This window comes from Antedon mediterranea, chromosome 4 (genome assembly GCF_964355755.1).
Source record: "Antedon mediterranea chromosome 4, ecAntMedi1.1, whole genome shotgun sequence".
In the NCBI taxonomy this organism is placed as follows: domain Eukaryota; kingdom Metazoa; phylum Echinodermata; class Crinoidea; order Comatulida; family Antedonidae; genus Antedon; species Antedon mediterranea.
In genome coordinates, this window is record NC_092673.1 from 29,813,637 (window position 1) to 29,830,328 (window position 16,692).

General features: G+C 32.9%; 2 protein-coding genes across 4 annotated transcripts in view; both read right to left on the reverse strand.

Annotated features, from left to right (window-relative positions):
• Nucleotides 1-3: 3 nt before the first annotated feature.
• Nucleotides 4-3,666, reverse strand: LOC140047231 (cellular retinoic acid-binding protein 2-like). Its single transcript, XM_072092122.1, has one exon. It carries the CDS (start codon nucleotides 3,028-3,030, stop codon nucleotides 2,314-2,316), a length of 717 nt encoding a protein of 238 aa, XP_071948223.1. The 5' UTR covers nucleotides 3,031-3,666; the 3' UTR covers nucleotides 4-2,313.
• Nucleotides 3,667-4,965: 1,299 nt separating this feature from the next.
• Nucleotides 4,966-16,692, reverse strand: part of LOC140047217 (dedicator of cytokinesis protein 1-like) — a 53,567-nt gene continuing 41,840 nt past the window's right edge. For 2 of the 3 annotated variants that reach the window (XM_072092103.1, XM_072092102.1), the window contains 15 exons: nucleotides 16,293-16,406; nucleotides 15,940-16,029; nucleotides 15,499-15,603; nucleotides 15,252-15,393; nucleotides 14,962-15,043; nucleotides 14,463-14,547; nucleotides 14,129-14,215; nucleotides 13,623-13,799; nucleotides 12,694-12,777; nucleotides 12,256-12,387; nucleotides 11,521-11,681; nucleotides 10,820-10,994; nucleotides 9,822-9,891; nucleotides 8,275-8,411; nucleotides 4,966-7,509 (listed from right to left, as the gene is read on the reverse strand). In XM_072092103.1, coding sequence (XP_071948204.1) covers nucleotides 7,441-7,509; nucleotides 8,275-8,411; nucleotides 9,822-9,891; nucleotides 10,820-10,994; nucleotides 11,521-11,681; nucleotides 12,256-12,387; nucleotides 12,694-12,777; nucleotides 13,623-13,799; nucleotides 14,129-14,215; nucleotides 14,463-14,547; nucleotides 14,962-15,043; nucleotides 15,252-15,393; nucleotides 15,499-15,603; nucleotides 15,940-16,029; nucleotides 16,293-16,406 — 1,710 coding nt within the window. In that variant the 3' untranslated portion in view covers nucleotides 4,966-7,440. Of the gene's footprint in view, nucleotides 7,510-8,274; nucleotides 8,412-9,821; nucleotides 9,892-10,819; nucleotides 10,995-11,520; nucleotides 11,682-12,255; nucleotides 12,388-12,693; nucleotides 12,778-13,622; nucleotides 13,800-14,128; nucleotides 14,216-14,462; nucleotides 14,548-14,961; nucleotides 15,044-15,251; nucleotides 15,394-15,498; nucleotides 15,604-15,939; nucleotides 16,030-16,292; nucleotides 16,407-16,692 lie in introns of those variants that run through there. The other variant, XM_072092104.1, reaches the window with a different exon arrangement.

Sequence of the window (16,692 nt, forward strand, 5' to 3'; positions counted from 1 at the left end):
CATCTTATTCAAGTATTAATTTATTATCACAGATAACATTTTACAATTGTAGTTATTAAGTAATAATTGAATGTTCACACAACAAGTCACAATAAAGGACATTATCTCATTTCTTGTACAAAGTACATCCACCTGCGCTGCCTACAATAATGATTATAAGCCGTCAGGTGCTTTCCATTTACAATTTAATTAATATTCAATAATAATCTTTATGTACTTGTGTATTCAGGGAAGAGTTAAATTACTCTTCCCTGGCTGATGTTTGTCCCCTTTTCAGAATTCTCGTTTTCGTATTTTATATATTCTCTTCAAAGCGACTGTTGTAAGCGTTAATTTTTTTTAAACAAGTTAATGTACGTTAATACTAATATACCTGATATACTTTTTAATAAATGGCATTACTAATATTAATTTAAATACAATAAACAATATCGATTTGCAAACTTCATTTTATATTACACTTTCAATTTCAACTATCTAAATAAACTACAATATTTTCGATTGTAAACTTAACCTTCAATATTTCCGGTTTATCGTGAACGTTTCCGATTTATCGTGGACTGTATTTATCCGAAATCTAGGTCATAATTTGAGAATGTGCCAAATAATCCAGAAGCTGATAACCCACTCATCCATCCTTTCTGTGTAGCCACGAACGTTTACAACTATCGGGGATAAATACAAGATTTCCCTATAATCACCTTAGGACGTAACATTGCACGAGAAAACGAGCGTGCATTAGTACATTGACGCCATGTAAATTAATAACCTTTGAAGGAATATTTATATTACGTCGATAACAATAATGAACACTATAATTACTATACAATCATTTCGTGCAAAAAGTTCGAAGTATTTGTTACTACAGTACTATTGAAAGTATATGATTGGTTCCCGCTTGGACGCAATAATGCACGCGGACGTACACGCAACGCAAGTGAGTTGGCCAATCACAAGCTTAACTACACAATATATTAAACCGACGTAAAAATGCAGTGTCTTGATTGGTTAACATTCTTGTTTATCATTCCCAGGGTCCTCGGTTCAAATCCACTGTTACACACACAGTACAGTAGGCCTACTTTAAAATCAAGTCAAGAAATAGTGCAACTTAATCTTTGTCTACACTATCAAACTATTATGTGACAAACAAATGTAATATGCCCATATATAGACATGATGATGTCATATCACTACCATAGTTGGACATATCACTACCATATTTGGGCACGTCACACTTTTTGTTATCAAACTAGTTTGATAGTGTAGACAGAGCTTTAACCTTGGTTTTTGATCAACTAAAAAGAGAGGACGTTTGACCACTCAGAAATAAGATAAACAGTTACGCTATAAAAATACCACCATTTTAGATACTGTTAAGTATCTATTAAATAAATAAAGTAAATTCATTAGGTGAACTTTAACAGTTACTTAGTTGACTTTGAGAACACATTTGGTTGGAGTTTTAGTTAAATGTACCTTGAAGATGACCGATGACAACGATTGGTTGTGGAATCTTTCAGATTACTCCAATAGTTAATATATCTTTAAAAACATGTTTGTTTAATACTGTATTTATGTTTAGTACGTCATTTCGAAGCCTATTATACCAAACATTAAAATACATGTACAGTTTGTGAGCTGCTTATCGGTAAACAATTAATGAGATCATACTGTTCGTTTCGTTTATATCGCTAAATCCAGGTTGGCAAATGAGTTTACGAGTCAAAAGTTAACGCCGAAAATAATCAGTAAACGCATTTTGCGTCACAAACGATTTAACGACATCTCATTTGTTACAAACGAAAATTGTACATAATACGCTACCTTTATAATGCCGATTTATTTAACGCTTTTTCAATTGAATTTGTTCCAATTATCAAATTATTGCTGCAAAAACCATTATACAAATTAGGCTACAAATCGATGTTTTGATGAATTTTAATAAAATAACATTTATCTCGAGCAGACGACAATGTATAGTTCGGTAGCACATGACTCATACACAGTAGTCACGCACATTTGCTCAAACAACATTCAATTCTGCAGGCGTCAGTGTAGTAGTTCACTATTTAAACTATTGTCCTTCTAATTTTGTTGAAACATTTTTAAACGAGACATTCTTTCTTAAAACAGCCTACCAAGTACTCCTAAAGTGTCTTTCATTCAATAAATTTAACGTGCGCAGCATTTTTAACAATGAGCATTTTTATTCACTTAACTATCCAATATTTCAAAAAAGCCTTTCACCAAATTTAATACAATAACAAATAGTGAATACTTTCCACAAATGTTGTTTACAGTACAGTCCTTTCAAATCTTTTTGAAGATGCGCGTACACTTGACGTCATCTTTAATACATTGTACCATCATATCGCCAGACTCTAGAATTTCTCTGATAATTCGATGTGGTTTATTCTGATTCGGATCAACATCTTCAAACACTAGCTTATTACGGCCCATCCAGTTAACGATTACGACGCGTTTCTCACACGTTGGCGAGATATCATCAAACGGTTCACCAACACTAAACTTCTGAATGTGCACTCCAAGAACCGGTACCACCATTTTAATTACAAAATTGTCACCAGACTGTTGAATGTCGCACGTTGGGGACATTACTACCGCTGTTTTGCGGACGTTTTCGTTAACACCCATCTTCACCATATATTCATCAAAGTTGTCGCTTTTGCAGAGTTGGTATTTTCCCGAGAAGTCAGCTGCCATTTTGTTAATGAATGTAATATTGTTTTTAAAAATTGAAGATATTAAATTGTTTGTTGTCGAAGTAAAAAGCTCACCAGGTGTTGTGTATCTGTATTCGTCGACAGTGGGTTGTGTGTGTGAGCTATTCAATAGTGATTGTGTTCTTTTCAATGCGGTAAAGAAAACGTAATCCACGCAGAATCTATACAAGAAATAACTAAATCCGTATGATTCATATTTATAAGAAGGGACCTGAACTATTGATTTCACAATCTCGCAAAAATCACTCTTATTACGACAAAGGCAATTTACTACACCCGCCATCCACAATTGATCGCCTGCCGAATGTTATTTTAACAATGCATTCTCAAGATATTCATTACCATCAATTGAATACACTTGTACAAATTGTTTTATTCTCCCTGATCGTGGTCATGTACTTTTCCCATCGGGAGACGTACATCATATTAAACCCTCTGGCTATGTTTCGTGCACTTTTCACGTCAAAAGACTAGACTGATCATGAATATTAGTCATCTTATCCATAATATTAAAATGTGCATAATTCGAACACAAAGCCGAAAAGCAACGTTGTTCGATTTACAGACCCCAATATGCAACATCTCATTTGACCAATCACAATCGATGAATTATTCGAACTGTCGCTTGTCATTGGTCAACTCGCTTGCGTTGCGTCTACTATGTCCTTGCGTTGTGTCCTTAGTGGGAACCAAGCTTAAGTGAACAATACGCGCGAATCGAACGAGCTGTGATTGGTTACACCTTTAACTCGCGTAGTGGGAAAACAGCTTAATGGTGTGAGATAGTCAAGCGCGCACGAAAATATATCCTTGTTTGATTGAATCAGGGAAGATTAATTGGAATCATAATGGATCTGGTAATTTGTCCTAAAGCAACCTTAAATTAAGACACGATTGATTGAATGAGACAGACCATTGCCAAATTATTAACAAGTATAAATTGATGAAATATTCGCTTTTTAATTATTCTCACTCTCGGTTTGTTAACCGATAAGATTACTTACGATTGGACACTAATTGGGGAGAAAGGGAGAAATGCGTCGTAAAAGTACATTATGGTATGATCGCGTGTCCTTAACTTCGGCAAAGATGATGATCAGTAAGACATACGGTAATTCACCATACAGACCCGATAATGATGATATTACGATGATGATGATGATAGCGATGATATGATGACATTACGACGATGATGATGGTGATGACGATGATAATGACATTACGACGATGATGATGATATTACAACGATGATGATGATGACGATGATGACGACGACTATGACGATGATGATGGTGATGACGATGATAATGATGACATTACGACGATGGTGATGATGATGAAAATGATGATGATGGCATTACGATGATGATGGTGATGATGACGATGATACTGATGAAATTACGATGATGATGATGATGATGAAAATGATGGTGATGACGACGATGATAACGATGATGATGGTGATGACAATGATAATTATGAAATTACGATGATGGTGATGATGACAATGATGATGATGACATTACGATGATGGTGATAATGACAACGATGATGACATTACGATGATGGTGATAATGACAATGATGATGACATTACGATGATGGTGATAATGACAATGATGATGACATTCCGATGATAATGATGACGACGATGACTATGACATTACGATGATTATGACATTACGATGATAATAATGATGGTGATGATGACGGTGATGACGATAATTTATTACGACGATGATGGTGAAAATGATGACTACGACGATGATGATGATGATGATAATGATGCCGATGATGATAATTCATTCCAACGATGATGATGATAACAACACTACGACGATGACGATGATAATGACATTACGGTGATGATGATGGTGGTGATGATGATCCTATGATGATGTTGATGATGATGATGACATTACGACGAAGATGGTGATGGTGACCGTGATGATGACGATGATTATGATGACATTAAGACGATGATGACGACCGTGATGATGACGATGATGATAGCGTATAGGTCTGTGTGTTAATGATATAAGTACAAAACTAAAATCGGTATATCAGCCATGATACCCTATGTATGTATGTTTTACAAAAAACAAACGTAGCATCAATACATTATTAAATCATTACGTATTAATAATAACACATTCCATATACAATTTCTGCATGGTCTGGTAAGAAAAGAGATTAACATAAAATGAAATATCATAGAGTATATTGTAATTGGTCTATTAATAGATATAAGATAATACAAAACATTTGAATGCTCAACATTCATACTAACATCTAAACAGACACCACTGGGGAAAAGCAACGGACTCGATTATCAATGACGTAAGCAGTTCATGTGTACCATGAATCAGTATCCAGAATGTAATGAAAAAATAAAATCGTATCTTTGGCAACGTATTTTAATGTAAATATATGGCAGGCTTTTATAAATTTGTCAACAAATACGTTTTAGAATAACGTCCATGACGTCTATTGGTTCACGGTTGGATGGACCGTAACAACGTACGCGCAATGTAACAACGTACGCGCAAGTTGACCAATCACAAGCGATGGATTATCCAAACTTTCTCTAGTTATTGATCAACTCGCTTGCGATATGCTTCGGTCCTCGTGGGAACCAAGCAATCATCAAAATGCAATGCAAAACTTTTGATAAACAAAGAGTTAAAAAAATTGTTTACAACGAAAATTTTCGGAATCGAATTTGCATACGTCATTGTTAATTGAAAACTGCTTATAAAGTAAAACTTTAAAAATAACGATCACATTCTTAGATATGTATGCCAATTAATATAATATCACCTATGACCAACTAAACGTCTAAACAAGAGGGCGTTACAGCCTTAAATCAAAACCAATCTGGAATGTTTATGGAGTTAATGATTGGTCCATATTGGTCACATGGCACAGATTTTAAATTCCTAATATCTAACTATCACGCATGTGTAAATTACGGGAGACAGTAACACATATTATAAAAACTTAACAGAAATCTGATACAAATCTCAAAATAGAATATTTTCATTATTAGACACAAAACAATTAGTATTAATTAGAATATGCAAGAATGAGGCAACAGTATTCTTAAAAGTGATTAGGTGACCCCTACTGTATCAGGTGACACTCTATCAGGTGACCCTTAGACACCCTCCTATCAGGTGACCCCTGTCAAGCAACTCCCTTAACACATATATACATACAATAATTGTGTATCATCTGAATTAGTACCCAATAATTTTAAAAATACAATACAATAATAAAAAAATTATTTATAAATGTAACGACGACAAATTATTTGGACAGAAAAAATGGACAAAGCCGAAACCAAAAATTAATATTATCAGCAAAAAGATAAAAATGATTTTGATTAGGTTAGGCTTACTTCTAATTATCAACCTCCTCAATATCCCTCCTTCCAATATATAACTGTATTGCACATGTCTTTGGCAAACTAAGAGATGATAAAAACATTTGTTTTGTCCACAACATGAAAAATAATTTTATTTCAGCCAAAGGAGGGCAGTAGACATGATATAGTATCATTGGCTGGCTAGTGTCAGATGACAACATGTCTCTTAGCAACACTTACAATAGTTAGTACACCTGATATGATACAGCAACACACTTAAGTTGAACAATTTTCTTTCAAGTAGGCAAGTATGCAAAACAATTAACCATAAGCATCATAGTAAATAGACTAATTACAATAACGGTATGACTAGTACAAAAGGTAAATCTTAAAATTTAGGCTAAAAGGTTTAAAATATGGGTAAAATTTAAATTTGGCATATTTGAGAGATGGTTTTATTAACAATGTCACTTATTAATTATTTCTGAATCGTATTAAGACAAATACTTAAGTGGCCCTACAAGACGCATCTCATTAGGATGCAATGAAGCACGATGCAAGCTAGTTGACCAATCACAAGCGATGGATTATTCAAACTGTCATTTGGCCAACTTGCCTGCGTTGCACGTTCATCCTTCCGTTGCTTCCTAGTGGGAACCAAGTTTAAAAGCAATTCATTTAATATACCTAATAATAGTTTTTATGGAGAAATTTCCCTTTTAAGGTCGTTTTAGTTTTAATATATAATTTACTTTCTCCAAATTTGAAAGCATATCAGAATTTGCATAGTTTTTACCATTTCAGCCAAATAGATTGAATTAGCCTATAGTTAAAACTACCACAAATCATAATAGAACAAATAAACAAACAGACAGACAAACAGACAGTATCAAAAATCAATGAAAGCTTATGCAAACACTTATTAGTAAAAAAAAACCAGCAAAACTACCTTATCTTCTTAAAAATTGTTTTTATACCCATTATAGCAAAATTTGTATCATCATTATTTTCATATCAAATATCACATAATATGTACAATACATTATATATACATATATCATCATCAACAACCATTAACATATATCACATTTCTACCCCATAATAATAATACTGATTGTCAATCACTTACAACATTGCATCATGTAAACAAGCCTATGCAAATAAGTACATTCTTAATTTTGACTTAAGATAATTGGTGGAGAGACTTAAAAAAGACAATTTGTTATAAAAATAAATTTGTGAGTCTTATTACTGTATTTACAGCAGATTACTGATTGAGAAGTGAGGCTTGAGGCTTGTGAGAGGTGGGATAACGTCAGGAAGGTGGTCAACTTTTAGTGTCTTTTCTGTGTACTGGTGGAGAGTATGCTGCCTTCACAGGGAGCGGTGGAGGCGGCTGAAAAAAATATATTAGAAAATAAAACACGGAAAAATATTGTTTATCTTTATTTTTCTGCGTTTTATTGTCTTAATTATGCCAAGCAAAACGAATTTTCAATTTAAATAAAAAATTTCTTTAATCATTCAACTAATCATTTATATGGAGAACAAGCTAGTAGTCAGATTATTTTTTTCATTAAAAGTGCATAGACAAGCAAGCACTACATAGACACTACATAGCTATGGCTCACACCCATTAATTTACATATGCCTACACTACAGTAGTAACTTGTAGGTATAATTGCCAAAAAAATCAACATGAGCTAGATAGGCCTGTTTACTGGCACTTCCACTGTATATCGAGTATACAATTTCAACATACTCCAGGGAGAAAAGGGATTCATATGAACACTGCCTACTAATTTTTATTAAATGTTTTTTATTTATTCAATGTTCTGCCATATACAATACAAAGAAGACAAAACAATTATAAAAGGCAAGGAAATACCAAACAGGTGCTAAACACCTATGCTAGTTGGTCAACCCAGAACAGAGCACAGAAAAAAAAATGTTATTCACCAGACATTTTTTTCAGGTAGTTGACATAACTTGGTACCATCATTATCATTTGGAAAAATGCACAAACCATTTATAAGAGGGTGCTACCACTGTAAATGTCTTATATATTCTTTGTCAATAGCTACTTAACCAACGCACAGAAATTGTACACACAATGTGAATAGTAGAGGAGGGTTCAATCACTGATAATAATTTCTCTTACCTTATCCTTTGTCACTGGACTAGGGCTGGGGCCAGGATCCTTTTGTGGGACCATTCCATTATCTGGTAGGTTGGTGTAATCTGCATAGGCTTGTTTAGGCGGTAACAATGGGGGCTTCTCATTCATTTGATTTATAACTGTAAAACATGACAAATACATTAATACAATAAAAACTACTGAATTTGCCATTCATCTAAAAGCCTTGTCTGCACTATCAAACTTTGTGACAAAAAAAATGTGATATGTCCATATATGGACACAATTGTGTCATATCAGTACCATATTTGGACAGATGACAACCCTATTTGGGCACATCACATTTTTTTTTGTCAAACTTTTTTGATAGTGTAGACAGAGCGAGCTGTATGTTTATTCATGGACGATTGAAAGATAAAAGGTTGTATTATACATATTTGTTGGTAAACAATCTTGAAACAGGGAGTGGCTGAGTTATGGTTGAATTTATAATAATACAATTCAAATACAACCCCCGTATCAGGCCAAAACATGTACAGGATTGTTCAGTTTTCAGACCAAATATATATAGAATTGTTCAGTTTGCCTTCACTAGTGGTAAGAGACATATATATTTGTCTTTGGATTTATATGTATATGAACACATTAGGCATAGAACATTAATTCTAAACCGCCCGGTGATATACAATTTGAAGATGAGGAAATCTGTGAGAATGATAAAAAGTCACCCCAACCAAGATTCGAACCCGGACCTTCTGCTTGATATGCAGATGTCCTATCCATTAAACCACTGGGGCTTTCATGGTATAGTTTAAACCCGATTGGATAGCAACTCTATAACATTCTCGACGTGGTACGGCGGAACAGCACTAGTCCCTCAATTATACGCACGCGCACCAGAGATCAAATTGATACGCCCTCATCTAATAGTATTTTTATATTATTGTATTTACAGTGATTTATTATTCTTATAATTGATTGTAAATGAAAATAATAAATGTTAGTAACAGTGCATCATGCAGTAAACCACCTGTCTCTTTTCCCTTTCAATCGTTCCTCTCAGTTTGTATACAAATTGTTGATTATTATCACAATGCAGTCGCAATTATATATCATTTATTTTTGTGACTGCAGTAACACAACAGATATATTGAAATGAACATTACTGTAATTATGATGTAATCATAGTTACATTAATTTTAATTGTGATTACACTACTGTTATGCAATCACGATTACAAATAATGCATTCATAGCCATGACCACAAATAAACCGGCTGTAATGATTCTAATAATTGGGTATGAAAATAAATATAATTTGCAAATCATATAAATAATAGGAATAAGCATAAAGGGGTTGTGAATATTGAACATTATAAAACTTAAAATACATGAACACAATATTATTATTATTATTTTTGTTTATATAAAATATATTTGTTTATGTACTGTAATTATAAGCTGGTTTTAAAGTTGTTCTATTTGTGTTTCATTGTAAACTTCTTTCTTAACATTCTTAAATTTCTTACTGTAACTTAAGCATAGAATTACCGGTGTACCCAAAATGCTTACCATGCATTGTCTTGGGCCTCAAGGCTCTGGACTGGGTCTTTTCTTTACGTCGAGGTCTTCTTGATTGGAGCTAAAAATGAAACGACGCAATTAATACGTTCAGCCGTTTCAGGTGCTACCAAGATACTATACTACTAACCACCTGACCCAAGTCACTAAATCAGGTGACCACACACACACTACTAGAAAACCATAACCTTAGAAAATTGTTTTGTTGTTTGATGAGGTTGTTAAGTAATGAGAAATTCTACAGCTTTTAGTTTAAACATTCATGAATTTATTGTTTTCAAAAATCTTGTTAGTGATATCTTAGTGAAAAAAATCATTGGAAAAACTAATTTTAGCATAAATGTAAAGCACTGTATTATGTATGTCTATATAAATTAATCATGTTTATTTTACCTATTATAAATATCACAAAAAGTAGTTTATTAAATTTAAAGTTATTTATTTTTAGAAATAAAATGAACTAAATAGCTGTAAATAAATCCATGTTTTGTAGCTTTTTGATTTAAAAAAAATTTAAATATTGTCACAATGTTAATTTAATGGTACAGTAGTACCATATCATTATTATTATATCATCAACTTCAATGTAAAATTTTAATGGATTAAAAATGATCAGCAAAGCAATTTAAAATGGATTAATAAAAATAAGCAATCATGCAATTATGAATAAATTAACATGCAAATAGGATTACAAATTAGCATAAAAGTGTACAAAGATTTCCGATTGGTATAAAAATGACAAAAAAAACCCCATTATTTCAACATTTATATTTCAAAACAATAGTGCAATTTGGAAATAAGAAAATAATTTCTGAATTATGAACACTTTTATAAACGATTTGTTTATGAATTTTAATAAAAAATGTAAACATAAATACAATGATAATAAAATTACCAAAATACAAGTTGAACATATAAAGATAGTAAACAAACTATAGGTATTTATAAATGACCCATTAACATGAAAGGTACACATTTTGGAGTCTTACCTTCTCCTCCAAGATGATAGGCTCTGGGCCAGACTCTCTGTAGTTGGAGTTTGTATGATTGTTAACTTTACTATCATCAACATGTACATCAGCACGGCTGTTGCGTTTAGCGTTCTTGCCAGGAGTGCTGGACTTCTCCTTCTGTGGGGTTCCACCTTTACCTGAACTAATGCTCCTGTCATCAATAAATTCAATATTATTATTATTACATTTATTTACCCAGGGTAGCCCAAACAGTTAAAAACTGGTTTTCATTGGGGCCCTGCATTTTACGTTATTTGAGGGTAAAGTTGCTCCTCTCATTTTGAACACAATAAGGTCTTAATTGTACTTAATGTTTTTTTTTTAATGTTCCATATATAGTTATTCACTTTGAGCAAAAAATTGGATCGAAAAAAATAAATTATTTACCTGAAACAAATTTAATTTAATAGTAAAATTGACTGCCAGCCAATGGGTTTTTGGTTGAATGTAACGGTTTGCTTTTTCTTTTTATAAGTGAAACATTTTTTTTTCTGTGGATGTGATTAAATTGATTAAAACTACAAAAGGGCCTAGTCAAAATTTGATTTTATTAATCTTTATTTTTATGTTTTTGGGGGACAATACAAATTTTAAAAATGCATAAAACTAATTTTAATGTATATATATATTATTGTGAACAAGCAATATATCATATATGATTTTACACTAAGACTTACAATTGATCTGACATTGATATAATACTATTCCTTGAACTGGGTGTATCTCCTGATGAGTTGGATGAAGTTGACCAGACGGACGTTGGTCTAGAATTTCCGGATACTCCTGAAATCAAATGTTGTCTTCTTAACTTATCAGAAGATGGCAGGTCTTCAATAATCTACAAAAAAAAATATTCATAAATATTCATTATTTGTAATTTGTATTTACTTTTTCTTAACATACAGGACCAGAAAAGGAATTGAACCAAGACATTCAAAGTTTGTCCATCAGCATTCATACAACTCTCCAATTACAGGATAGGAAACCAATACTTTTAAAGTCTCATATGTACTGATACGCAATGGGGACTATAACAGAATTTGAACAAAGGACCCTAGGATTGGTGAGGAAGAGAAAAGGTGGGTATCGATCGATGGGTCACATGTATTTGAATGCCTCCACCAAATCCCTTTTTCTTCCTCCTTTCTCCTCAAGTAAGAAAACGAATTCAATTCAATCCAATTCATGTATTCATGGTAAAACACACTATGATATAGTACATGGTTTGAAATATATTTTGTTTGTTTAAATAAATATAAAAATGAGTTAAATACATAAAAATTTGGTGAAATACAGATCATCGTCGTCATCGTTAAAAATACAGATAAAATACTTCGTTTAAAATACAAAATACCAGCAATTCTCCCAATGTAATACAATGTTGGTATTTTTTATAATTCCAATGTGTTCACCTTTTTGCCATATTTTTGTTCCACAGACTGTTTCCTTTCACTGAATATTTTGTCCATTTTCTCTTGCAGCTTCTTCAGGTTTTCTGGCATTTTCTGACTGTGAACTTGTAAGCCAAGCTCAAGCAAAGGTATCTAAATTACCAAAATAATCAGATAAAAATCAGTTACTTTTATAATACAGTCAGCTTTACTACTACCACCGGACTGTCTGAAAAAATGGAGACTCTCCCAAAAGCAGATGTTTCTTATCTTATGATGTTACTATTAAAAACACATTCTGAAAAACAGACATAGGCCAGTTGATAGGTGTCTGGTATTGGGAGAGTTAATACAGAAATACTCAATACTTTATGATATCATAAGTTGAATAAGAAAATTAATAATTGAAATTTGTATCATATTGTTTTAAAACTATTTTAAATGCATTATGTGCGTTACCTGCTCAGCAAACAAGTCCTTAAGTCTGGTAATAAGAACAGTGTCTTCTGGATGCTGTGATATGTACTGCTCAGTACAGAAAGCCTGAAATGATGAAAACATATTAATCTTGCATTTCTAATTTTATATATCTATAAGTTATAACCTAAAATATTTGTATTTGTCTTCAACTACAGGTGAACCTCCTGTAAGCGGTCACCTCCCGTAAGCGGTCACTTTTCCCGGTCCTGAGGGTGGCCGTTTACGGGAGGTTTAACTGTATACACAAAAGAAATTTGAATTCAATTGGTACATTGAGAATTACTATATAAAAAAAGGGTTTTTTTAGATAGGCGAATATCCTAATTTAATAAATTAATTAATTTAATTTATCGTTGATCCTTATCATCCTAGTGTGAATGGGCCTTAAAACTGGTTTAATAACCTCAACACATGGTAAATCGTTGATCCTTATCATCCTAGTGTGAATGGGCCTTAAAACTGGTTTAATAACCTCAACACATGGTAAATTGTTGATCCTTATCATCCTAGTGTGAATGGGCCTTAAAACTGGTTTAATAACCTCAACACATGGTAAATTGTTGATCCTTATCATCCTAGTGTGAATGGGCCTTAAAACTGGTTTAATAACCTCAACACATGGTAAATTGTTGATCCTTATCATCCTAGTGTGAATGGGCCTTAAAACTGGTTTAATAACCTCAACACATGGTAAATTGTTGATCCTTATCATCCTAGTGTGAATGGGCCTTAAAACTGGTTTAATAATCTCAACACATGGTAAATTATTGATCCTTATCATCCTAGTGTGAATGGGCCTTAAAACTGGTTTAATAACCTCAACACATGGTAAATTGTTGATCCTTATCATCCTAGTGTGAATGGGCCTTAAAACTGGTTTAATAACCTCAACACATGGTAAAACTAACCCTTTCATACATGGCTGGTCCTCCCATGACAGCGGCATCAATAACACCATTAAGTTGCAGACTTAAGGGGTTGATAGGCAGATTAGCATTAGCTTGATGCTGGGTGATTACTCGTTTAAGTTTCTTGTTCTCCTCTTCCATTGTCTCAATAGCATTACGCAATGGACTGATCTCTTCCTGTAGTTTAAAAAAACACAAATCAAAATCATAGGTTATTATTATTATTATTTCAATCCAGGGTTCAATGCCACAATTCAGGGTTCAATGCCACTATCCAGGGTTCAATCCGCGATCCAGGGTCCAATCCGCGATCCAGGGTTCAAGCTCCAGATCCAGGGTTCAAGCTCAAGATCCAGGGCTCAATCCTGACCTTGCACATGTGGGTATTAAGACTCGCTTGATTCCTCAACACAGTTATGACGGATTCTAGTTTGTGCAACTACCAACAACACATTATGCATAGGTTGTAAATTGAAAGTTCACTAATAATATACTGGTCGACTCACCGTATTCTGGCTAATGACCTCAAACCAACGCAATATCCCAGGCAGCTCATAATTTGTAACATAATAGGTTCTCTCAATCCACATTGTCTGCAAAAAGGTTATTTGTTAATTTATTAAGAATCCTAACAAAGCTTACAAATAATGACTATGTTAATACAGTCAACTCTCCCAAAAACCAGACTTTTTTTGAGGCCCCAAATTCATTTATCATTAAAAACACATATAATATTAGAAAACCAGACATAATATTAATAGTAGGCCATCCCAAAGGTGTCTGGTATTGGGATAGTTGACTGTCAAATACATAAAACAGAGAATATTGAGAATTACTCACAGCAAACTCGTTTTCTTTGTCCTTTTGGCCTTTGTGGAATGGTCTTGAATAAGTGAAGCGTTGCACCTCATTCACTTCATAGTAGCTACAGAATATCGTGAGAACAAAAGGATAATGGTCAACATTTTTTTACCATATTTAATGAGGGTGATCCATCCAGCAATTGCTGATCATTTGAGACCCTCAGGTAAGGCAATGATAGTAAAGCATTTTGCCTAATGATGCCATCAGTATGGTACAGATAACCTTGAATCTTTATTGGGTTCAACTCCCGACAACTCCCAGTCTAATCAGCTGTAAAATGAGCACCTGGTTGAAAATACTAGGTGGCGTGGAAAGGAACTGGTCATCCTACCACATAATGCTGAGGCTTAGTAAAATGAGCTACTAACAGCTCATTCTAAGTTCAGAAATGAATACGGGACTTGCCTTTACCTATCCCTATTTTTTTTTAATGAATTTAGACAGAAAATATGAGAGTAATGTTAATGTATTTTACCTTAAAATCTGGTCACAGATCATTTTCCCACGAAATTCTGATTTCGTCTCCCTCATTGGTTGCACAGGAACAATTTGCAAGACTAGAATTTGGTTAAGGATGAACTTAGAATAAACTTAATAATAAACTTAACAACAACCTTTAGAATAAAGTATAAACATTAAATTAAAACTTAAGAATGAACATAGAGCAATTGGATTGAGTTTTTTAACAAATGAAATCCCAATGTCATTGGCGACTCCAGATAATAATAATTAAAAAAAGCTAAGCCTAACTTGCAAAAAGGATACTTTGGCCTTTGTTCATTTTCAAGTCAGCATCAGGTGGGGTTGTTTTGTTCATCAATTGAGCATTTGGAAACTGTTGTTGTAACCTAGCAACAAAATCAGCGAGCCTCTCATATTCTTTGCCTCGAAAGATAAATTCTTTGTTCTAAAATCAAAGAAAAGTGTGTCAATATATCTTGTTATAAATAAAAAATTAAATGTTCTTAGGATGTGAAGGAAAGAAGGCAGGAAGAACGAATTGGAAACCTACCCTTAGAAACGGTGGGAAGTTGAGTCCAATGTAGTAGACTTTGAAATATTCTGGTGTTAGCCTTGGTTTCTGTAAGATGTTGTCATAGTAAGATGCTTGGCGTACCTGACAAAATAAAATGTTATTAATAATTCACTCTTTAATTCTGTCTCTCAGTGCTATGATAATATAAATAAAAAAACATTTGAAAAATGGTATATTTTTAGTAAATAAACTTCACAATCAAAATAAATTCAGATTGGATTTTTGGATATGGATGGGATCCAACTGCTTGTAATTTGTCTGTAATAATTATTTTATAACAAATAATCGTTTTATGCTGCAAAGGTATTTTTTATGGATAATGTTGTTTATATGGATATAAGATACCGAATGTATATACAAAATTAAATACAGTATCTGTATACTTTTGTTCTAAAATAAATTTATCAATACACTTACCAATATGGCGCTGAGTTGCTGATAATTAAATGTCTCTTTCTCGCATTGGTCAACTAATTTCTTACAAAGAGCAATTGCCTTCTCCCACATCTGCAATAAGAAAAATTATCATTATCCATTTAAAGATGTATTGTCCCCCAAAAACAAGACAAATGAAGATTTACTAAATCAGACTTTAAATAGGTTATTTTGCAGTAATTACTTCCATCAAAAAAAAAATGAAAACAAAATGTTTTCACTTACAAAATGACAAAATAAAGGGATTCAACCAAAACCCATGTCTTAGTGATGCTGTATAATGTAAGTTTAAAAGAGAGAGACAGAACGAAGATAAAAATAACTAATTGGTTTACCTTTCCAGAATCAAAGTATTCCATAACATTGTAGTAGAGAGCTTCTCTCAGTTCCCTCTCTGTATGCACATGTGGAAACTTCGCAAACTGTCCAAGAAGCTTTTTATCTGACCACTGTAAATAATCAAAAAAATCCATTATCATTTTATTAATTTCAGTAAAATATTATGTAAAAATAACACAATGAAGATGGAATGATAAAGAGGTCAAGAAATATCAGTATCATACCTCAATGGTGAATCTAACATGGTTTAGTAATACAAAGACAATCAAGAAGTATTTATTTTGAGTTTGATTCAGTTCTAAGATATATACTTTTTTAATTAATGACTTATAACTGTTACCAGTACAGAAATCCAAGTATTATAAATCATTGCTTTGATTACAGCACTTATCTGTT

Coding starts and splice junctions, on each gene's coding strand:
- LOC140047231 (XM_072092122.1), bottom strand. CDS start 3,030: ATGGCGGGTGTAGTAAATTGCCTTTGTCGTAATAAGAGTGATTTTTGC.